Here is a 23171-nt window from a genome sequence, read left to right as displayed (position 1 = left end):
CTACATGCAGGACAGATCTAGGAGACGGACATCAGGAGACACCACTGGGGTTAATTTGAAGAATCAAACAGAATGAATCTGCTCCACTACTGATCAAACGGATTTTAATGTGAGTATCAGAGCAATCATTTCAACAGCACATGACTGACCCAGCGTCCTCTGCGTTTACCCAACACCAATCAGCAACAGAGGTAAAAAGAGAATCAATTAGCTGTTAGACACCTAGTTGTTGTTGTTTTGAAGGTGAGGGAGAAAGTGTGAGAGAAAGGGATCGTGGCGAACAGACAAAAATAAAACCACAATGAGCCACCTGAAAGGAAGCAAGTAAATCACAAGACACCTGTTGCTAATGGTGATTATGGCAGATGTAAGAAAGCAGCTGGGCCTTTTCGTTTTCCATCAGACCAAGATACCTTACGTGAGGCTGAAGGTACGGACGAGGGGGGCTCTAGGGCAGTGGGAGCTTCGTCCAGAACTAGCAGGGAGCGGGGAGAGGCCTCTTGGGCTATGTGGGCTGAGCTTGCAACAGAATCTCTGTTGGAAGAGCATGAAGCGTCCACCAGGGCTTTTGGACTCATTTCACTGATTGTGGTTTCAAGCTGTTTGATGGTCTGCTCCAGGCTGTCCAGCGTCCTGTAGGTATTTTTTCTGATTTCGTCAGTTCTGGAAATCACAGGTGCGTTCTCTGCACTGGGTGGCTCTGGTCTCCTAAGCGTACTTTTGGGGGCGTCTTCAGGTTGGGACCTAGTGATTTCAAATCGTTTAGCTTCCTTGTGCTGCTTCAAAGTGCCGTCCTCCTCCTCCTCCTCGTAGACCACCACCTGCAGCGTCTTCTTCCCCGTTTTGGTTCCCGTGCGAATTGCCTGAGTGAGAGCAGCCAGTTGCTTTTTAGGGAATTTGAATTTAAACTTTTTCTTGGGGCTTTCAAACTGGTCATCCGTCACGTCACCCTTGCTTTCTGCACTTGGAGAGTCTGCGTGGCCGAACCTGCTCAGCTCGTTCTTACTCGTTTCCTGTCCCGGGGGTTCAGCCTCTGGTGAAAGGCAGTGTGGCTGGAATTTACCATCAGCCTGCTGCCCTGATCCGGGGCTGCCGGATGCAACCTTCTTATGCAACTTTTGGGAAGTGTTATTCTGGAGTACAGGGTCTCCGTTTTCCTCCTCTTCCTCCTCCTCTATCTTTTCCTCTGTCATCATCCTCTCTAATTCCTCGTCGCATTCCTCGAATATGGTTGAAAGTCTCTTATACGCAGACCGGATGTCCATGGGCTCGTCAAAAATGATGATAACTGGTTTCTTGTCTAGGCACACGACTGGCTCTTCGTTTTCAGCTCCTTCTTGTGGGGACGTTGCTTCTTTCTTGGTGTCAATGTTAACCGTCTGTACATCTTCCCCCTTTTGGCTCACTATGTCGCGGACCTCCCCACTGGAGAGCACCTGGACGGCAGTTTTGGTGATCATGAAGGCGATGTTGTCGGTGGTCGCATTTTCTTCAGTGGGAGAACTTGGTGTCGATTCTCCGTCCTCGCTGGGGTTCACGCTAGCATGCCGTGCCCCCTTGGGTCTTAGAGCAACCTGGCCGAACTCTGTCATGTGAACCTCTTGATCTTGAGTTCTGACATCACACGTGCTCAATTCAGTTGACCTAGCGGGAGAGGGAAGGTCACACCTATCTGCGTTTTCCTGTCTTTCTAGTCTCATCTCCTTCGTCTTTCCATAATTCATCTTCTGATTCTCAGCGTCAGGCACAGGGTACTGCGGTCCTGAGCTCTTAGGTCCTTTGTTTATTTCATCTAATGAACAAAGGCCAGAGTAACTGGCATTGACCTTAGACACATTTTTCTGGGTGTAGTTTCTACTGTCTTTAAATAAACGTTTGCCGGGTATGGAATTTTCCTTCTTTAGGATGTCTGTTTTATACTCTGATGTTCTTGATGCATCAGAAACACTATTCTCCATTGCTATTTCCCATTTAGGATGGTCAAGGGGTGTGAGAGCCCCTGTGGGAACCTGAGAGGGAAGTGGAGGAGGGAAACCACACACATTAATCAGAACAGGATCCGCGAAAGGGGGCCATGAATCTGCATGGTATCCGTCGGAACGCAGATTTGCTAAACTCACCTTTCGGGATTCCATTTGGGGGCCGTTTTCATATTCGACATCAGATTTCCGAACGTCTTCATGGAAAAATTCCAAATTCTGGTAGAATAGTGTAGGACATGTTACTGCACAAAACCACATCCCCCCCCCAAAGTGGACTATAACTAAATCGTTCCTTTAATCACACTTCCAGAACCTGCGGGCCAAGCACATCTGCCAAAGCCTAGACGGCTCTACTTTGGCTGGCTTTGTGGTTCTCCAGCTTCCAAACACGCCCTGTGTTCGCACGAGACGAAAATCTCAATTAGCAAAATAGTTTAGGGATTTGCAAAATTGGTGAGGGAGCAGTTAAGAGAATAAAAGGATCGATTCTGTATCCACACGTTCTCTCTCCAGCATCTGATTGTGAGCTTAGCAGAATCGAAAACGGGAAGAGAGGTGTAGCGCAGTAGAAAGCACAGTATCTCGGCAGGCAGAAGCTTTGTGGTTCTAATCCAGCTCTGCCCCTTAACTGTGCCACCTTCACTTTCCTGGGCCTCCGTTTTCTTGTGTATAGACTGGGGAACTAGACCAGAACCCTTCCAGCTAGTTATTTCGGTACTATCTCTGCTGCTTTTCTGGAAACTGTCCTATAAGGACTCTGGCCCACTTGGGTGTAGTACTTGGAGATGAAACGAAAACCTTATTTTTCCCTGGTCAAATGACAGACTGACAGTGTATCTGCAGTTTGCACTTGGACTTGGCCAAGTCAAGTGTCACAATAACCTTCAACCTAATAATACCCAAGGCGGTCAAATCCAAATTCAGAATGATAATACCCTCGAAACACCTCCAAAGCAGATATTGGAGGCTACAGCGGTGACTTTGACATCGTAAGTCAGCTTCTAGTCTCTGTATTCTCGGATACAGAGCGAAGGTCCATTTCTGCGGGTGTCACCGAGATTCAGGACGTGAGGACCCAGCAGTGAGGCTCAGGTCCGGACAGTGCTTCACCGGGAAGCATGGCCTTGTCTGGCTCCCTTGGGCTCTGCCACGACACTAACACTAGCTGTGCCTTGTCGCTTCCAAGGCACTGCTGCCCCTTCTTCTTGCTGCCAAAGCCCGAAAGGAAGAGGTGGTTACAGGGGGAAGGGACACAATCCCGAGAAGGTTGTCTGGCTAAAGTAATGACAACATAACAAAGCATAATAACCGGGCCCCGCCCAAGTCAACCCACAGCAACCCCACCGCCCTGTTACAAATGGAAAGGATGTCCATACACATTCAAGGAATAACACACAAACAACAGAGTCAGTATTAATCACATGGAAACATCGTATAGCATACGAGGTGCATCAGCCACGGGATGCCTCCTGTTAAACCTCCCCTCCTCCCGGTAAGGCCCCAAACCAGTGCAACAATTCGGCCGGTACAGACGAACAACATGAGGTCTTTTGTGGGATTTTAAATTTGGATCATTAAACAACTCACACATCCAATAAAAGGTTTAAGAAGAAAAGCAAGAGAGGTTTCGGACTAAGGTTTCCACCCCAAACACGGAGGCAGCAGAGCATGCTAGGACTTGAGTGAGAATTTACCCCTGAATTGGAGAAGGAGTCGACATGTAATCTAGGCATGACACGTGCACAGCTGACGTTCTTCTGGCCCAGTGCCCGGGGTCAGCGCTGGCATCTGTTCTGACTGGTCAGGGCCCATGCCGTACCCACTGCTAAGTATTTCAAATGTCACCCAGAGACACACGTATTTTAAAAGGGGTGAGGTAGCAGGAATACTCCGATGAAAGCCACTAAGATAAAGATGTCAAGGGTAGGTTTCACAAGACCTGTTACTTTTGTTACTGGGCTAGAAAAAAAGAACGAAATTATCACAACAAGTGCATTCACTGTATCCAGGGTAGCTCGGTCACAATTGTCATGTAATCTCATAATGATATCTCAGAGGTAATCTTAGAGGGTCAAGACTGCGTAAAATGTGGTTAAACCTCTTAATGTCTGTTTATAGGTAGGTCCTGAGGTTTGGATCGTTCAGAAAACTGTGTGGCAGGCTCTAAATGCATATGGCAATCAAGCAAAATCAGAGACACAGTTATAGGAAAATTGTACACAAGTGAAGCACTAGGCTGACACCTCATGATGATAAGGAGAAAATTTTAAAGAAATACTTGATTTATAGAAGAGTAGACGAATAGCCCAGGAGGAGTGCTGACAAAAATGTGGGGAGAAGTCTGATACTCATGGTTATTATGAGACAGGTCAGTCTGCTGCATAGAAGTATCTAACACAAGCACTTAAGTGCCTATACGGCTCTCACTACAGACTTGGCCTATTATCCGACGGACTCCTGATTGAGGTGAAGGGTATCTCAAGGCTATGGCTTTCTAATTGCAAGGCGAGAAATCTTATGCAACTTTTCAGCCAATCAGCAAAGTTCTACGAGACAACGATGATCTCTAGAGGGATCTTCCGGAAGGTCCCAGTTCCCAGTGTTTCAGACAGACATCGGCCCAGGTATGCCCTGTGACTCAGGATATGCCAGGGCCTTTCATGAGGTGGTTTTACTTAGGGCCACTGTAGGGCAATCCCACAGACTGAAAGAGGAGTATATCTCAAATAGGATGTCATGGGTTCACTTGAAAGTAACAGGAGATTCTCTTCATGAGAAAGATTTAACAGCAATAATCTCATAACCTCTCCTGCTGCACGGAGATGCCCTCAACCCCCCCTCCCCCCCCCCCCCCCCCACCTCGGCAGACCTAGTTTGCAGGAGGCCCTAGGATGGTTGTAAGGCAGGGAGGAGGAGGCCGGTCTCCTTGTCAGGGCCTCACGGCCGGGGGCTGTCAGCCCCAGGACCGTATCTCTTGAAGGATTATGCTAGAATAGCCCTCTGATTCATGATCCTTCATCTCCCTCACTGAGGCTTCTTTCACGGGGACTGAGGTGCCCACTGGGAGTAGCTATTAGGCTATGCTACGGCTGATTTGTTTGACTTTATTTAGGGGAAGCTCGAACCTAGTCCTTGCGAAAAGTGCTAGGACCGGAGTGGGTCACGATAAGCTTTTAATCCTGAAATTCATTCAGATAAGATGGCTTTATGCCCAAGAATCCTAAAAGCTCTAAAGCCAACTCAGAAAGTTGAAGCTCACACATTCAGGCCAATGTCCTTTCCCTAAAGTACTTATGTAATGACGGTGAACTTTGTTTTAGAGCCCGGACAGCTGACCTGAAGCCATTAGGACGCCACAATGTGTATGAGCACTGAGCTTACACCGAATTTATTGTCTTGCAAGGTATAGTTTGAGAATTTGTCCTACTTAACGCAAATTCCGTCTGGCGTTCCTGAACACGTGTGCAAACACATCTGCGTCGTTTCTACGAGGATACACCCAGGGATGGTGAGCATGTAGCTCTGCGGTGTGTTTTGTCCCTACCCTCTAAGGCTTGCAGCTACTTCTGACACAGGCGTGTTGGATCTAGATGACACGTTAAGAATTAGAAAAAGTGCTACACACTTGACTGGTGTTTCCATTTTCTTCTAGAGTTCTAGAAAATCTTGCAACGGGGATACTCTTTAGTTTGGGAAGATAATGCCCAAGTTCTGCATAGACTGTTACAGGAACACACAGCGCACGCTGGGAACCCGAACCAGGTATCTCTGATTAAACCTAAGGCTGTGTCTCCGTTAGTTTAAAAAAAAACAAAACAAACCAGGTGAGAGGGAAAAAGAGGGCACAGAAAGAAGGACAAACGCAGGAGTGGTGTTAGTGTCAGAGCAAGGAAAGAAGGACCATTCGACTGTGTGGCAAACGTGTAACTGCCACGTTACCTTCTTCTCCTTGGGTGGGACTGTGGCCCCCGGCCTAGTGTCTTTAACGTGACTGTCAGCCCGGGACTGCTCAGCGTGACTGTTTGAATTTACATCCATAAAGGAACACTTCTGGAATGCCTAAGGGATTAAAATACTGAGGTTAACAGGGATGCCGGCGTAGTGACGAGGGAGGAGGGAACAGACAGGGAGTCTGGAGGCGTGGAGACCCCAGCCTAGTCCTGCCGGGCCGTCACACCAGGGACGGGGAGGCGGCGCCACGAAACCTGGTTTGGCATTTGGCCTCAGAGCAGCAAAGCTAGGCTCTGAGCCAGAGGCAGAGGCTTCCTCACTGGCTGTGCCACGGCGTGATAAATGGACAGAACCCTTGGAACGCATGCCCTTTGTGGGGTGTCTGGGTGCCTCGGTCGGTTAAGCAACGGATTCTTGACCTCAGCTCAGGTGGTGATCTCACAGTTTGTGGGACTGAGCCCCGCACTGGACTCAGCGCTGAAAGCGTGGAGCCTGCTTGGGATCCTCTCTCCCTCCCCCTCTCTCTCTGCCCCTCCCCTGCTTGCACTACTCTCTCGTCCAAAGTGCGCAGAGCCCGATTGGGATTCTCTCTCTCTCTCTCTCTCTCTCTCTCTCTGCCCTTCTTCCCCTGCTTACACTACTCTCTCGTGCAAAATAAACTTTAAACAACAACAACAAAAAAGAATACAGTAGTAACATAGTAACAGGTACTCCCACATTCTAAGGTGCTCTGAGGTGCATTTAGAATAAAGTGATGCTCCTGAGTGCCCATGGGGTTCTGAGCTGCCTCCTTTCTGCCTGAGCTTCTAGATCTGTCCTAGAAAACTATCAATTTTAGTTCTAGGAGTCCACCCCAGTTTGGGTGAACAGTGGGTGAGGGAGGCCAGTCCTCAGACAAACAGAAAGCACAGGCTGTGTCTGCGGGGCAGAGAGGGAGTGACAATATGGTCACGAAAGCAGGAAAGATGAAGAACCCAGCACCCAAGCTTCTTGAAATCAGTGGCTCTCAATTCAACTACATGTCACCTAGTTAAAAAAAATTTTTGTTACCCAGGCCTCACACAGAGAATAATTAATTCAGAATTAATTCACAGGCCTTTTTTTTTTTTTAAACTCCCCCAAATAATTCAAATTTGCAGTCAGGATTAAAGATCAGCTATTTCGATGAAAAATCCCAAATAACTGCCTCAATATTTTCTTACTGCCGAATATGGCCCTTTGGAAATAACTCCGTGGGCAGAAAGAATATCCAGGCCCGTGCCAAGTTGACTGTTTCAGCACGGGTCCTAAAATACGACTTGAGCCGATGCCTGGGAACTTCCCCGGCCTGCTCTTCTGTTTCTCTGCTTGTTCCTTCTTCCTGAAGCCGGTGTGCTGGCTCCCCCCTTGGGGTCTCTCAGACACCCCAGTCCTAGCGGGCCCTGGAGATGCCCATTGAGGCCACCTGCCATCTCCGCTGGGCTGTCAGACCCTGGACTTTGGAGCCTCTGGTTTTTTCTGACGCCTGGTAACACACAGCAGGAAACTGTTCCACAGTCACACTCAGGAGGCCGCATCTGCTCCTTGTCCTGCCTCGGGGGCATCTAAGTGCAGAGCCCAAGTGCGCGGCTGACCTCCTGATGCAGCGGGTAAGGTCCCTACCCCAGAAGGAGGGCTCTTGGCTTTGGTTAAGTCAGGCTTAGAGCACTTGATTCACCAGTATCACCTAACCACCAATAACACAACAAGAAACCACATACTCCAGGCTTTGAAAACTTTCAAAGAAACCATCAGAGATATTTAGACGTCAGTGGTGGGAAATATTCCCAAGTGATGAGCTCTAAAGCGTAGCTGGAACAAGTAAATGACTTCTCTTTGGGGGCTAGTGCAGGACTATCCATGAGCCTAAAAGTTTCTACTTCTTGGATTAGGAGTGACTGTTCACCTTGCACAGATGTAAAATTACCTAGTTCTTCGTCATCCATTTGAACCAAACTGGGCCGCGATCAATTTAAACCACGCTTTGGGGCAGAGGCTACAACGAACGGTCCCAGAATCTGCCTACACATCTCAGGACGAGCACCAATGTCCCGACGACAAGCAGCCCGGCTATGCCAGTGTCATTAGCCAGAGGGTCATCCCTGGATCACTGAGTGACGGACGCCTCCACCCTCTCAACTGTTTCATGCATCGCTAACCGTATACATCTATGGTTCCTATGTATGACATTCTTTAAATGTCCTAAAAATCTGTCAGCGATCTGATTGGTGGAGGGGATGTCCTAGGCCAGTCTGAGAGAAGCTCAGAAGGGCTCAGCCCTGGGACAAATCAACCAGCAGCCCTGTAAATCCAAACAGCCCAATTTTGGTAGTTATTACCAAGGAAAGCAGAGTGGAACAGCTGTGGTAGAAATGACATGGCTTAAAAGTTCTCCTTACTCCACACGAAGAATGCACACCCATGGTGCGTGCACTGGTGAAGAGGCAATGTATTTGGGAGCCCTAAGTGTGTGATCTGACCATGTGATCTGACCATCCAGAGAGGGGAAAAAATGCTACAGTGAGTATGGGTCAAAATGAAATATTCTATGAACAGACTTTGGTCTGGGAATTGTGCATGCCTCTGATTAGAAAAGTTCTTAGAACATACACCCAGGGTAGGTTCACATCCATGATTTGAATGTGGGGTAAACTTTGAGTACCGTTTCTGTACCCCATCCTTAATCCTAAGAATGGACTGTGTCAATTAATTAAAAAATAAAAATCGAAAACTAATAAATAATCATTTCGCAAACAGGGCAAAGAAAATGGGAAATGAAATCGTTCCGTTTTTCTGCATATTTGAAAAGATGATGCTGACACCGAATGGGAACTTGGTATGAAGGACAGAAGACCTAAGGGCAGCCATTCTAAGTATTAAAACCAAAGTTTTTATGAGACCCACGTGAAGGAGGCCTTAATCAGTCCTTATGAAGACAAGACGATGGCTGATATTTCGGATCCCTGTCTGAATTGCTTTTGAAATGAATGGACTATTAAAAGCAAGGAAAGTAAATCCTCTTGGCCGGAGCTAGGAAAACTCGCAATTCATTTCCCGTATAAACTTCCTGAGTTGTTTTGTGAAACAGTCATTCCTTACACATGTCATGAAGTACCCTGAGGGTAGTTCAGGGCCATCTTGGAAAACTGGAGGCCAAGGCCAGAAGATGCTGCTTACGAGGCCTAGGTCCAAAGTCTCCTTGCCAGCCCTCTCTAGGTAATGGATCTGTGAGAGACATAGCCAGAGCGGCCTAGGTAGGAAGGCAAGGAGCCACAACCAGTTACCTCATCCACATACCTGGAGTTCCGCCATTATTTTGTCTCCTTCTTCTTCTTCCTCCTCGTCCTTTGAGGACGAGGTAGCGACTGGCGGTGGGGATGGGGTCCAGGTGGAAGCCAGCTCCTCGGTCGGACACTTAGAGGCTCTAGCCTGGGGGCTTGGCCCAGCATCTTCACTGCTTGCCTGTGGAAGATTCAAATCACAGATATTAGCTCAACGCCTCTAGGGGCTGGCAAAAAGAGGCACAGATTACAGCAACACACGTTCCCTTACTGCCTGGCATGTCGGCTTCCTACCTCTTCAAATCGAGTCGAAAGACTATTAATATCCCTTGCTTTTAGTTTGGGTTTTTTTTGTACAAGCTGCCATTTTGGTGAATGGGTTGAAGATTTTAAATGAAGTTATAACTACTCAACATTTGGTGCCTTTAAGAAAGGCCTGCCCGTACTACATCCCCTTGGAAATTGTATTTTACATTTAACACAAAAGACCAAACTTGCCAAGTTAAGTGCAAGCTAAAACCCACTGAACACCTTTCTGTACAGACTCTTACAACCGTGTGAGCTAGTCTCACTTAGCTTTTGTAAGGTGGACTTTCCTTTGCGTCCCCTTCTACTCCGTTTTCAATCTTATGAGGCCCTTGCTGGAGAAGTAGCTTGTGATTTGCATTTTACATTGTTGCAGCTACAAGTCAAGTAAGGATAGAGCTGGTGGTGCTGAGTCTAGTCCAATAACACTGGCTGACATTTTCCCATCTGTGGGGCTTCCTGTGATGTAGCTTAATCAATTCTCTCCTCTGCCTTACTGCTTTCTGTGTTCTACATGAGAATAGAGAGAACCTTGTCTAAGGGTATCATTTGAACTCAGAGACCAGTTCACCAGAGCTGAACCCATCAGACCTTAGCGGTGATGTTCTCCTTCCTGCTGGTGTAGACCACATCGCCGGACCTCGTGGTGGTGAGCCCTGATCCTGGCAGGTAGCTCCGCCGAGGGGGTGGGGGAGGAGGAGGTGGGGACTTACCCCCCAGCTTGTCCAAGTCTTGTTCTGAATTTGGAGAGTCTTCTGGAAAACAGTGTGTCATTGCAAAATAACCTCTTTGCAAGAGAACTTCCAGAACAGTGTATTTCTATAAACTTGATGCAATCTGATGTAAACATCTCTCTGTTCTGTCCATAGTGCCAGGATTAAAGGCATAGACCCTATAGCCCGACTGACTTGAAATCCCAAAAAGACCCTGCACAAGTTAATTAACTTCTCTCTGCCTCAGTTGTGTCATCTATTAAATGGGTATCATAATAATCCTCTCTACTGGGATGCTGTGGAGATTAAATACCTTAATATACACGAAGCATTTAGAACAGTGCTTAGTGACTTACTGTAAATGCAATGCAAGTATGAGCTATCATTATTAAAAAAATATGTGCATATATATGTATATATATATGTGTGTATATATATATATATATATATATATATATATATGTAGCATATATACATATGTAGATATATTTTAAGTAGGCTTCATGCCCAGTGTGGAGCCCAACATAGGGCTTGAACTCAGGGCCCTGAGATCAAGACCTGAGCTGAGATTAAGAGTCAGATGCTCAGGGCGCCTGAGTGGCTCAGATGGTGAAGCGTCCGACTGCGGCTCATGTCATGATCACACAGTTGGTGAGTTCGAGCCCCGCCTCAGGCTCTCCGCTGTCAGTGCAAAGCCCACTTCAGATCCTCTGCCTTCCTCTGCCTTCCTCTCACTCTGCCCCTCCCCTGCTCACTCTCTCATTCTCTCTCAAAAATAAACATTAAAAAAAAAAAAAAGAGTCAGATGTTCAACCGACTGAGCCATCCAGGTGCCCCAAGAGCTATCATCATTAAGTAAAACTTCTGGGTATTCCTTGGAGAGATGAAATATTAGAGCTTAGAGACAAATCCAGAGCCCCTCGCATGGCTGCTAAAGGAAGGACGTGAGAGACAGTGTTATCAGCAGAAGTTTGTGCAGGGGATGTTAGAATAGAATCTGGCCGATGAAGGGCCAGGAGGAAATGCAAGGCAGATGAACAGAAAACAAAGTCAGGGACAAAATGGACTTTTGGTCCTGGTTATGTGGTTGGAAAGGGTTCTCTGCTAATGAAAGGAGGCAGTAAACACAGAAATGCAGAAGGAGAAGTTGGCATTGACACCAAAGGTTAGGAAATACAGGTATCTACTTAGCTTTCTCCAGAAAAATGTCCAGAAAAGGCACTTAACCAAATTCAAACCTCCTCATTTCTGTCCTTTATCATCATTCCTCACCTCTGCCTTTTACCAGCCTGAATCCAAGTGCGCAGTAAAGCAGCAGAAGCAGAAACTCGGGGTTGGACCTTCCAACCGGGCTTTGCCCCAGCTCTCTCTAGGAACACGGCCTGCCCTCTCGGGAATATGTTTGTCCTTTCTGAGCAACCTAGTCAGAGCTGTTTGAGGGACACGCTTGAGAAGTTTCTACTTAAAGCTGTAGTAAGGGTGTGGGTGCTCATCAGGGTGAAAGGCCAGTGGTTACGTGTAGCCGACAGTTCTGGTCTCCTGCAGGAGAGTGTGGGTGACGAGGCCCCAGCAGCAGTGGGCCACCCGGCTGGTTCCTGAGCCAGCGGCCTGGCCGGGGGACAGCCTCATCAGCTTTGTGGGTCCCCCCAGGGACTGGCACAGGCTGACGGGCCCTGGAAGTGGGCCCAGGTCTCCTCTCCTGGGTCATGACCATGACTGCCTCTTTGCCCGGCTTTGGTCAGGGCGCCTCCGAGCTCTCCTCTCCACGAAGCCTTGCCCTTGCTCTGTGTGCTCAGCCCAGTTTTAGCAAAGAATTCCGTGAAGTCCGTTTAGCAAGAATCCCCCATTCTTGACATCTGAGCTGGTTCTTCACTCCCTCTGCACGTCCAGGCCCTTGGCCTGCCTTTTAGCGAGACTCCCCCTACCCTTGATGTATTGTATTCAGAGCTGGGTTCAGTTTCTCTCCCCTGCTGCCGTGGTCTTGAATAAAGTCTTGCTTGCTCTTTTTAACAAATATCTCTGTGAATAATTTTTCTTTAACACTGACTGAGGCTACCGTCTCTAAAATTTTCCACTGATTTTTTTAGGAGCTACCATCCGTTCCCGTTTTCTAAGTAGTCAGATAATTTATACAAGAGCAAATACAAATAGCTTTTAAAAACCCTGAGTGTAGAATTTCACCTCATTAGTAAACAAAAATCAGTAAAAGCAGTGACATCCATGCCAAATAAGTAAAAATGATAGAAACCAACGTTTGCAGGTAACAGATTGTATCCTTATGCATTTCTGGTGGCTGGTACATTAGCAGACTCTCTGAAATCAGGCCATGTGTTAAGACAAAACAAAACAAAACAAAACAGAACAAAACAAACTCAGCTGGTCGAGCATGTGACTCTTGATCTCAGGGTTGTGAGTTCAAGTCCGATGCTGGGTATAGAGTTTACTTATAACATAACGTAACACATTTAATTGAGCAAAAATACTTTGGGGAGTCATTTTTAAAAAACACTTTATGCAAATTATTTCTTTGGTTTTAAATGTTTGTTTATTTTTGAGAAAGAGGGAGACAGAGTGCAAGCGGGGGAGGAGCAGAGAGAGAGGGAGACACAGAATCCGAAGCAGGCTCCAGGCTCCGAGCTGTCAGCACAGAGCCCGACGCGGGGCTCGAACTCATGAACCGAGAGATCGTGACCTGAGCTGAAGTCAGACGCTTCACTGATTGAGCCACCCAGGCGCCCCACTTTATACAAATTTTTTTTAATCTGAAGGAATAAAAAGCCCAGATGTGGTAAGATAACAAGTGCAATCACGAGAAAGAACAATTATGATTTATAACTATTTTTTATAACTTATTTGTGATTATAAAACATCAAAGGACTACCTGACAAAAGTAACAATAAGGAGAGCCAAATTAGGCCAGATGGAAACGGAATGGTGTAGATTCTTACCCATGAGAAATTCCTCACGGGGACTTTGGGAGAGAAGCCATCTTTGTGAGAACAGGGCTGCCCCTCCCGGGCCCCTTCCTTCTAAGGTACTTGCTGCCTGACCCTTCTGGTCCCTAAACAGGTCTCACCCAGCTGGGCAGGTGGGGAAAAGGGGTGAAAAACTTGGCTCACACAGGCTGATGGGGGCAGTTTCAGTGAGGGGAATTTTAGAGCAGCTTTGGCGAAGGGGAACAGCGAGACAGGGTTGCAGTGGTTACAAATTGTATCTACGCTCATGTTCCTGGACATGCATGCAAGTCAAGATGGCGATTCCTTTCCAAATTAATTTCAGCTACTGGAGGAGGCACCATTGAATGTGGCTCTGAGACACTGGGCTGCAGGTAGAATGGAGTCTCTGTTCGCAACTTTAAGATCAGAGTAAGGCATGAGGCTTGTTGGTTGGAGATTTAGGAGGCTGAGTTTTCTAACGGTTATTTTATGTTCTTAGGGACACATTGAGGCTTCACTTCCATAGTTTAGTTAGTTCAATATACAATCTAATAATTTTGACTTAAAAAATGCAATTTCACCTCATGATCTAATGTCCCCTCGGGACCTCATAAAGGCTGGCATTTTCTTCTTGCAGCATATGAAAAGCTCTTACTCTAAATGCGGCCCTCTTATTCTCCCAGCTGGTGCTGTGAAGTGTCATAAATTCACAGGAAATGTGGAAGCCGGGAATCTAAATTTTACCTTACCGGGCATTGTTCTAGTATCCTCAAGTAGAACATCGTTTCCAGGCTATGGTTATAGTTAAGAGGCAGTAGTGAGAATGTAGTGATACCTGAGGATTTGCTCCAATTTATAAGAGTCTTACGAAGTGAGAGATTGGTGCTGCTGGCCAGCACGTGCTTACGTGGGCAGCACTGCCCTGACCCGAGGGTAGCCAGCCCGCATAGCCCTGTGAGCACCTCACCTGAAAGTTCTAGCTTGTCTACCGGAGCATCGCCCTTTGGTTGTGGGCCCAAGGCTGGTGGCATCTCCAGGTTTGGAATTGACCTCATGATGTTGGCCTGAGCTTCTTCCAGTAGCTTCTCAAACTCTTTCCCGTTATAGTGGTCCAGATTTTGCCTTTTCTCTTCCCATTTCCTCTCTGCTTTCTGCAGGAAAAGAACAAGTGAAGAAGGTTTAAAAACCAGAGGGAAAGCTAATTAGAGATTTTGTGTCGGGGTGGCGGAGAGCATAACACAGGTTAAATGTGGATAAAATAATGCTCCGGTTTCCGCACCGAGGGACATTTTTGCACAGACAAACGTGCCCCTGTGCTCTCTGCTGTGTAAGCCCGAGTGGTCTTCACTCCCACAGAAGCAAGCTCAGAAACCCAAATGCATTCTTTCCATTATTACTGAGCACTTACTGCTACTTTCAACCAATACTAATAAAAGGACGCAGGGATATGCTTTCAAAAGTATGTATCCCATCACCAAGTTTTTGTTCTCGAAACGGAGTTTTCACTGCGGAGGAGATGTGCAGACAAACAGAAGCTAAGCCCAAAAACACTCACCAGGAACAAGAAATCCTACATCCCAGTCCCGTGGCTAAGAACTGCTATATGGCCTCCGGGTCAAACTTTCTTATGTGTAAAATGGGGTTTATCTGGGTACCCTCGAAGTTCCACCAAGTTCTCCCAATAGGGAGAATTACATGAAATGCATTTTTAAATACCTGTACATTTTTTTTTAAAGGAACGTTTTCCTGTGATTTCGAGGTGGCACAGTAATCCTTCCAGGAGGGCAGAGAACCCCAACACGTAAGAACTGGAAAAGACCGAGGGGATCACTTCACCAACACACTTCACACGTGAGAACGCCGAGGCCCAGTGAGGCAAAGGATGTGTCCAAGATCCACGCTGCGTAAACAAGCCTCCACCGCCACTGTCCTTACCACCCCCCTCCCTTCATTGTTTCTTCCTAGCATTTACGACCACCTGGCATACGCTGGTTCTCGGCCTCTCCCTACAAGCAGGCATGTTTCTTGAAGGCACGGACTCTGTCCCTTCTGTTCCCTGCCTGCCTCAGGGCCTCTGGGGGCTGGTGCACAGCAGGGCTCGGGGATACGGTCCGTGGAGGAAGCGCACCTTACACAGCAGCAGTGGAGCGGGTGGCGAGGCCCAGGCCTCCTTACCGCAGATCGGGGCATTTTCAGAGACGACTCGTGAGTCGAAACTGAGAATACACACGTGGCCACGAAGGCCACGCCCAGTGGGTTCTCAAGAGACGTTTGTTAAACAGATGAGTCATCCCACTGACACGGTTTCCATACAGAGATGTAGGAAATGGCAGATTCCACTCACTCTCAGGAGGAAACGTGTTGTTCAGTTTTCGCCCCTGCCCTGCTGGGCACGATGGGACAGAATCACCGTCAGGCAATCACATCTCACCCCTCCCGTGAGCTGCGTTTCGTAAATGGCTGGCTTGGAGAAGAGGCACAGCCGCTGACTTTGGAGCAGAGGCAGAAGCTACCTAGGGTCCAGAGGCCCGGTTGCCCTGACCGTGGCCTTGGCAATTTGAAGAGGTTATTTTTTCTTGAAACCTGAGTTATTCACTGCTGACATGCAAGAGAGGCGGGCACGGTGAGGAGCAGGGTCTGGGGTAACGACGCTGGGGAGACAAAATGTGATACTCAGGCGTGGATACCGGCTCTTGATAGAATCTTTAAAACCATGGCGTGTTTTCTATGTCGTGTGACTCTAAGTCCCAGTTTTCTCTTTCCATTTTGACGGCCTCCACCTTGCATCCTGAGACTACTCTAATGACCTCCCACCCAGCAACCTTAATTCGAGACCCCACCACCTTAATTGATTCTGTACATTGTTTCAGAGCAATTTTCTGAAGATGCTGATTTTTTATCACTGCTCTGAGGGGCCGCATTTTTTCGGACACCCACCCCATGACCTTGAGACGTCCTGGACTGGTTTGCCAGTTCCCACACATCCGGTTCCAGTCTGTTTTGCCAGCCTCATCTCCTCTATCTTGTTCCCATAAAATAAGTTTACTCGTGGTTCCCTTTGCTACAGCAACCCCTCTGAGCTAGCCCTCACCAACCCTGCTCCACTTACCCAGATCCTACTGACTTTTCCAGGCCAGTAGCAAACCCTCCACCGGCCCGCATTCACCAGTGATGTGCTTGAGCAGGGAGAGCTGACTCACATCTCCCCAGCCACATGCCCACTGATGTCCCGCTGAAACTCGAAATCAGCGACGGTGGGAGAATACGCCTTAGAAACTGGCAGATTCTATGAATCAGGGCTTCCCCCTGCCCCCACCAGAGAACTGGTTGGTAAACACTTCCCAGAACACCATGGTTTCACCTTCCCACAGGATGGGGTGTCTCACCCTTCTCTGAAATCCAACTGTTCTCTTAATCTGGCCATCGAAACCCATTTGTAGTTCAAAAAAATCTCTCTTTGAGACAAATATATATACATACATGTATGTATAGATATATCTATATATCTATGTATATATATATATGTATAGATATATAGATATATCTGTATAGATATATAGATATATCTATATAGATATATAGATATAGATATATAGATATAGATATATAGATATAAATATATCTATATATCTATATATATTTGATATAAATGTATCTTTTTTTAAAAATTTTTTTTAACGTTTTTATTTATTTTTGGGACAGAGAGAGACAGAGCATGAAGGGGGGAGGGGCAGAGAGAGAAGGAGACACAGAATCGGAAGCAGGCTCCAGGCTCTGAGCCATCAGCCCAGAGCCCGACGCGGGGCTCGAACTCACGGACCGTGAGATCGTGACCTGAGCTGAATTCGGACGCTTAACCGACTGCGCCACCCAGGCGCCCCTAAATGTATCTTTGACACATATATGCATTCTCTTTACAACCAGACTATAAACTCCTTGAGGGAAGGACCAGATGTTATTCCTCTATAGGGTTAACGAGAAATGGACGTAGGACCCTACCTCAATGGACACTGCCCTGTTCTTGGCGCTCGCGCTGTGGATTTCCTCAATGAGCAAGCTCTGCATGGCAGAGCCGTTCATGGGCATCTGTGGGGACTGAGGAGCCTGTGCCGACTGCAGAGCTGAGGTCACTTCCTGTGTGGTGGCCGAAGGGCTGGTGGGGTGGGGACCCGAGCCGCCCGGCAAGTGCTGGGCGGGGTTGAGCAGGGCGGCGGACAGCTGGGAGGGCTGGATGACCACAGGGGAGCTCTGCGCATGGTGAACGGTCAAGGGCACCACTTCTGACTTCACGTCGCCGGGGACTCCTGCGCCGTGGAGGGGCTGGCCTGAGGTGTGGGGTGCCTCCTCCTGGCTCTTCAGGACTTCCGCGGCCGTGGCCTTTTCCATAGCGACGTACTGTGCGGCCTGGGCTGCATCTGTACCTTTCAAGAGCCCATCGGTGACATGTCTGGGAGAAACCATGCACAGCAGCATTAACTCTTAAGGTAGGTAACTTGCATTTTATTTGTATGGCACACTTGAATGCCGTGGCATCTCAAAGCCAGGCAAGAGGTTGCAAAATTAAGACATCTGACAACCCGGAGTAGCAGCTTGGGGATGAAGGTTTCCATAGCAACTTCCTAATGCCCTCCAATTGCCTCCTGACCGTCTCTGGGACCTGACTGCTCAGTCCTTCCCTCACGAGATGGTCTGTCTCTGCCTTTCCACCAGCACCGTTGTGCCCAGCCAGACACGGTTCCATCACTATTGGTGTGGGGACGGCCAGGAGTGAACAGATGATTCTAACATTAACCCCCTCCACCCAGTCCCCGCTGGACAGCCCTCAGAGATGCTCTGTTCTAACCCCAAAAGCTTCCTGAGCCCTCCATATTCTCCTCCTTTGAAAATCCACATGGAACTCTTGTTCCTCTCCAAAACCTAACTGCTAATTATCTACTGTTGACCAGAAGGATTACCTATATCATAAGTACCTGATTAACATACATTTTGTATGCTATGACTGGATTCTTACAATAAAGTAAGCTAGGGAAAGGAAAACGTGATTAGGAAGATCACAAAGAAAATACATTTACAGCATTGTCTTGTACTTATCAAAAAAAAAAAAAAAAATCCTTACATAAGTGGACCCGTGCAGTTCAAACCCGAGTTGTCCAAGAGTCAACTGTATCTTAATTCCTGGTGCTTGCTCTTCCTGTCGCTTGGATCAGGCTTCCTTCCCCACCTGGACTCGACCTCGCCTTTCTGGGAGGTCAACAGTGACTCCAAATCTAACAGCCCGGTTGGTCCTCATCCTCCTCTGCATTTTGGGGTCACGTGAAGCTATCTGTGCATTTCCACCCACGGTGCAGTGGAAAGAACACGGCTCTGGGGTCAGACAGGCCTGTGTTTGAATATCATCAGTTCTGGCAGGTTCTAGCTCTAGGATGCTGGGAACTGTACCTTTCTGAGCCTCAGATATTTTTCTGTAGAATGTAGTGATGATGATAAGGAGGAGGGAGGATGAGACTGCCTTCTGGCGCCTTCCTCGGGAGCTGTTGTTACAATCGATGTAGGGTATGTCAGATGATATGATACACGGTACTTGACCTATAATCTTTAATCAGTCCCTTACTTTCTTCTTATTAAAATGTCTATTTTTGATTTGAAAAGAGACACTGCATTCGATGACTCTCCTCTGCTACTCACTTGTTTCTTTTGCTGTTTACCTACCCTGTTCCTCCAATCCCCAAGGGACCCCCGAGGATCTGTTCCCCCCCTTTCCCTCTCCTGCCACCGTGGCCTCTCTTCCACTGTCAGTAGTCATCTTCATGAAGGCAACTTCCAGTTCTCAAGCTCTCCTCCCTCCTGCCCTCCCTCTCTCCAGTTTGGCAGGGCCACGCCTCTAACGCTGTCTCTTGAACTTCATTCAGTGTGTATTTCTTCTTCTAACTGAAGTCATCTGTGCTCCAGAAGTGAAGGAGGCTAGTAAAATATTTTGACGCATTCTTTAATCTTAAAGTGTTATTAAAAAGGACCACCTTCAAATGATTTTTTGAAAAAAATGTTTACTTAATGTTTCCTAACGTTAAGCTCTAGGATGTGCCAAACGCAGCAGGCTTGTGCTGAACGATCGGGACCTCAAGTCATACTGCAATGGAACGTCTAAGGTGGGAAGGAGTTGCTGCCGTCCTCCCTCACGAGTTTCCCGGCCCCCCGGGGGGGGGGGGGCGGTTACCTCCGCAACATGGTCAGGGTGTCAGTCATGCTCCGTACTCTCTGCAGGAGGCTGTCCAGCCTGTGGGGCTCCTCCTTCAGAAACCGCACAGCCTCGACTTCTATGCGCAAGATGGCTCGCATCTTGTTTTGTAAGGTGGGGAATTCTCCTGCAGGCCAAGAGCAGAGGGTGAGTTGGAGAAAAAGCGGAACAAGCCCCCATCCCACACACGCACACCGGGTAGGGTCAGGAGTGTGGGGTTCATCGGCCGCAGCGCTCCGCACACATCTCCAGGAGGCAGACGCCTGTTCGACAGAGCCGGGTTCCAAGTGACCTCGGGCAAGGGCAGAGGTCCTCTGCGCCTCACTTCCTGTCTGCTTATGTGGGATAAAGGCAACTGTCCCTGAGGGCCATTTTCAATGAATTTGGCACTGGTGCCCTGGCACACTGGAAGAGCCAGTGGAGAGAAACTGTCATTGGTATCATTTCGCCCTAAATCTTATGGCGCCCACTAAAATAGAAGCTCCAAGAAGACAGGGACATCTGCCCATTTTGTTCAGTGAGGCATCGCCAGTGCCTAGAACAGCGCCCACAGGGTATTTGATGAACACTTGCAGGCACACATGCACGAACGAACGGATCTGTCACTGTCGGACAGAGTTTTAACCTCCCCCCCTCCACCCCGCTCTCCTCCCGGAGACACGCTTCGGACTTCTCCCCTTCAAGGAGGAGGCTCACCTTTCAGGGTGGCTACTGCTTCTCCCACTTGTCGCAGGAGGAAAGCCCCATCTTCCACATCTTTTAGAGTGACCACTCGGGTAGCCGACGTAGAGTCCTTCTTCAAGTCTTCAACGAAGTCTTCCAGCTCACTGGGGGTGGGGGCAAGCAGACCAGTAGGTGGCAGTGAACACCGAGACCCCCGAAAAAGGGCAGCTGTAGTAGCAAAGGGCCCATCCGAGCCTCCTGTTGCTCACCGCGGCCCAGCCTCCCCTGGCCTTCCGCTAAGATGGCGGCAGTATCTCGAGAGAGTAGCTTGGTGTGGCTTAAATATTCCTCTGAGGTGTAAGGCGGGTGCAAGGAGTTTTCCCAGGGCCTGTTCTTGGGGATGCCCAGGTTGGCTAGAGGGGAGGTGGTGGCTGGCTGACAAAGGACCCATTCTTTATTTTCAGTGGTGCTGATGCCGACAAAGGGAGGGGAGTGTGCATTTTGTCAGGTGATGGGGTGGGGGCGGGGAGCACACGCCGTAGCGGGGCAAAAGGAGGGGTCCTGATTGGCTTATATTAGCCTTCTAAACCTGAAACTTGATATATTGGGCTGGATAATTCTTTCCTATAGGGACTTGACCTGTGCATTGTAGGGTGTTTCGCAGCACCCCTGACCTCTGCCCACCAGATCTAGTAGCACCCTCTCCCCAGCGTGTGACAAACAAAGATGTCTCCAGACACTGGGAAATGTCCCTGAGGGAAGTGGGGATGGGGTGGGGGAGGGGAGCAAACTTGCCCCTGATCGAGAACCTCTGGTTTATACTGATGGCCTCATCAATAAGGACTGACTTTCCTCCCTAAGCTCCAAAGACGAAGAACGATCACAGATCTGATTTCTGGTGTGTATGTGTGTGTAAGAGAGAGGGAGAGAAAGACACACGCAGGTGCACGCACGCATGCGTGCGCGCACACACACACACACACACACACACAGGTACTGCTAGTTCTGAGGTCTTCTGCTTCAAAATGCAAAGCAACCAACGAAACAAACCAACAACATCCTGTCTCCTGGGCACATTAATCACCCATCGTAAACACGGTTGTATCATTTCAGTTTGCCCGTAAATCTGACGACAGAAAACTTCTCTTAAGGTAGTGGAGGACAAGAACGTTGAGAGATTAAGAACCACTAGGTGGCGGTAGGCAAACAGCATTCACCTACAGGGGCAGTGCTAGGGGCTGGCGGGGAACAGGGAAAGAAGACACAGCGTATCTGTAAAAAGATGGCCTGCCAAGACCCTTCCCGCTAAGTGGGGGCGCAGATGGAGGTTATGGATGGCACAGCTACTGCAGGACGGATTCAGGCGGGATGCCATGTGTGTTTAACAAGGACCAATGGGGCAAACAACAAGTCCATCCGCTGTAGAGAAGCGAGATGGAGTTTTTGGTGACGTCTTTCATTCTATTATGGAAAATGGACCCAAATTGCCTGTGATCCCTTCAGATGAAATACTGCAACTCAGGACCCAAAGGGAAAGCCCCAACTGCTCACTGTCCACATTTGCAAACTATGGGAAGGTACCTGGTGTTATGGGAACCCACCCACAGGAAACTTCCTGCAGCTAACCACACCCCTGAGGAGACGATGTATGCCATCCCTCCTAAGAGCTCTAAATATGGCACCTATGTGTGCAAAAGTTATTTACCACTTCATCACCAAACTGAAATATCTTGGAGTGTAGACTGGACACACTGTCCAGTCCTTCCAAGTTCCGAGGGAAGAGCTAAGACCCAAACGTTATCACGGTTCCATTTACAACCCACAAGTCTGCCAGGTGTCAATGAATACTCCTAAGAGCGATCATCTGACCTGAAGTCAGTCTGCCTAAAGTTCTATTTTAATCTCTTTTACATGATGTGCCTTTGGGATTTCATAACTCTGAACACAGAAGACCCATAAATGTCACAGCTTTTCCTGGGTTGATCAAGGAATATACACAAAAGTGTATTGATATTATTGTACACAACAATGTCATTTCTGTTCATATGTTTATGATATATATTATGAAGCACTCAGATAAAATTTGTTTATTCAAAATGTAACAGAGATCATGGAGCTAAAATGAATGCTGAAAACAAACTTTCAATATTATGTAATCAATATGACTCTGGAGATGTGAACTTGGCTCAAAGGAAAGCCAGATGTTCACAGATACTGTGGTTTAGCTCTAAATCCATTCTATTTGTGTAAGTTGCTTTTCATACTATGTTAGTTAAAAGAAGCATTAATGTTTTCATTAATATATTAATGAAGTATATTTCATTTGACAGTTATTAGAAGCCCAATTATTATTTCCAAGTAGAAACCCACCAAAGAGAAATGATCTGGATTCCATTTCTCTCCATATTCTAGATCCAAATTTCACTTCTCTGCCCTCTTAATGGCTCACCAGCAACTTAGTCCAATATGACGCCCAAGAGAACTTATTTTCCAGTGTGTGTGTGTGTGTGTGTGTGTGTGTGTGTGTGTGTGTAAGGTGAAGGGCAGGGGAGGGGAGAGGAGGGAAGGAGGGGAGATTGTTTTCCTGATGTTCCTAAGTTGAAATTTCCAGTTGTCTTTTTTTTTTTTTTACATGTATTTATCTTTGAGAGACAGAGTAAGACAGAGCACAAGTGGGAGAGGGGCAGAGAGAGGAGACAAAGAATCTGAAGGAGGCTCCAGGCTCTGAGCTGTCAGCACAGAGCCCGATGCAGGGCTTGAACCCACAAACCGTGAGATCATGACCTGAGCTGAAGTCAGTCACTTAACCGACAGCCACCCAGGTACCACCAGCTGTCTTTTGTAACAGTCCATTTTCATTTGATTTCTCTTCCCATTCCTGTTTTTACTCCTTGATTCAGGCCTACTGACATTTTTTTAAGTTTATTTATTTATCTTGAGAGTGAGAGTGCATGCACGCAAGTGAGGGAGGGAGAGAGAGAGAGCGAGAGAGAGTATCCCAAGCAGGCTCCATGCTGTCAGTGCACAGCCCAATGCGGGGCTCAATCCCACAAAACTTGAGATCATGACCTGAGCCGAAATTAAGA

General features: G+C 47.8%; 1 protein-coding gene across 13 annotated transcripts in view; it reads right to left on the bottom strand.

Annotated features, from left to right (window-relative positions):
* The window catches only part of KIAA1217 (KIAA1217 ortholog), a 301399-nt gene that overhangs the window by 2644 nt on the left and 275584 nt on the right, over positions 1 to 23171 (bottom strand). For 7 of the 13 annotated variants that reach the window (XM_042945110.1, XM_042945112.1, XM_042945122.1 and 4 more), the window contains 9 exons: positions 20119 to 20249; positions 19402 to 19549; positions 17187 to 17634; positions 14155 to 14338; positions 10130 to 10293; positions 9249 to 9413; positions 5922 to 6041; positions 2121 to 2198; positions 414 to 2009 (listed from right to left, as the gene is read on the bottom strand). In XM_042945110.1, coding sequence (XP_042801044.1) covers positions 414 to 2009; positions 2121 to 2198; positions 5922 to 6041; positions 9249 to 9413; positions 10130 to 10293; positions 14155 to 14338; positions 17187 to 17634; positions 19402 to 19549; positions 20119 to 20249 — 3034 coding nt within the window. The remainder of the gene's footprint in view (positions 1 to 413; positions 2010 to 2120; positions 2199 to 5921; positions 6042 to 9248; positions 9414 to 10129; positions 10294 to 14154; positions 14339 to 17186; positions 17635 to 19401; positions 19550 to 20118; positions 20250 to 23171) is intronic. The other 6 variants (XM_042945111.1, XM_042945113.1, XM_042945119.1 and 3 more) reach the window with 4 other exon arrangements.

Source organism: Panthera leo, chromosome B4 (genome assembly GCF_018350215.1).
Source record: "Panthera leo isolate Ple1 chromosome B4, P.leo_Ple1_pat1.1, whole genome shotgun sequence".
Lineage (NCBI taxonomy): Eukaryota > Metazoa > Chordata > Mammalia > Carnivora > Felidae > Panthera > Panthera leo.
This window is presented reverse-complemented; position numbering and strand designations above follow the sequence as displayed.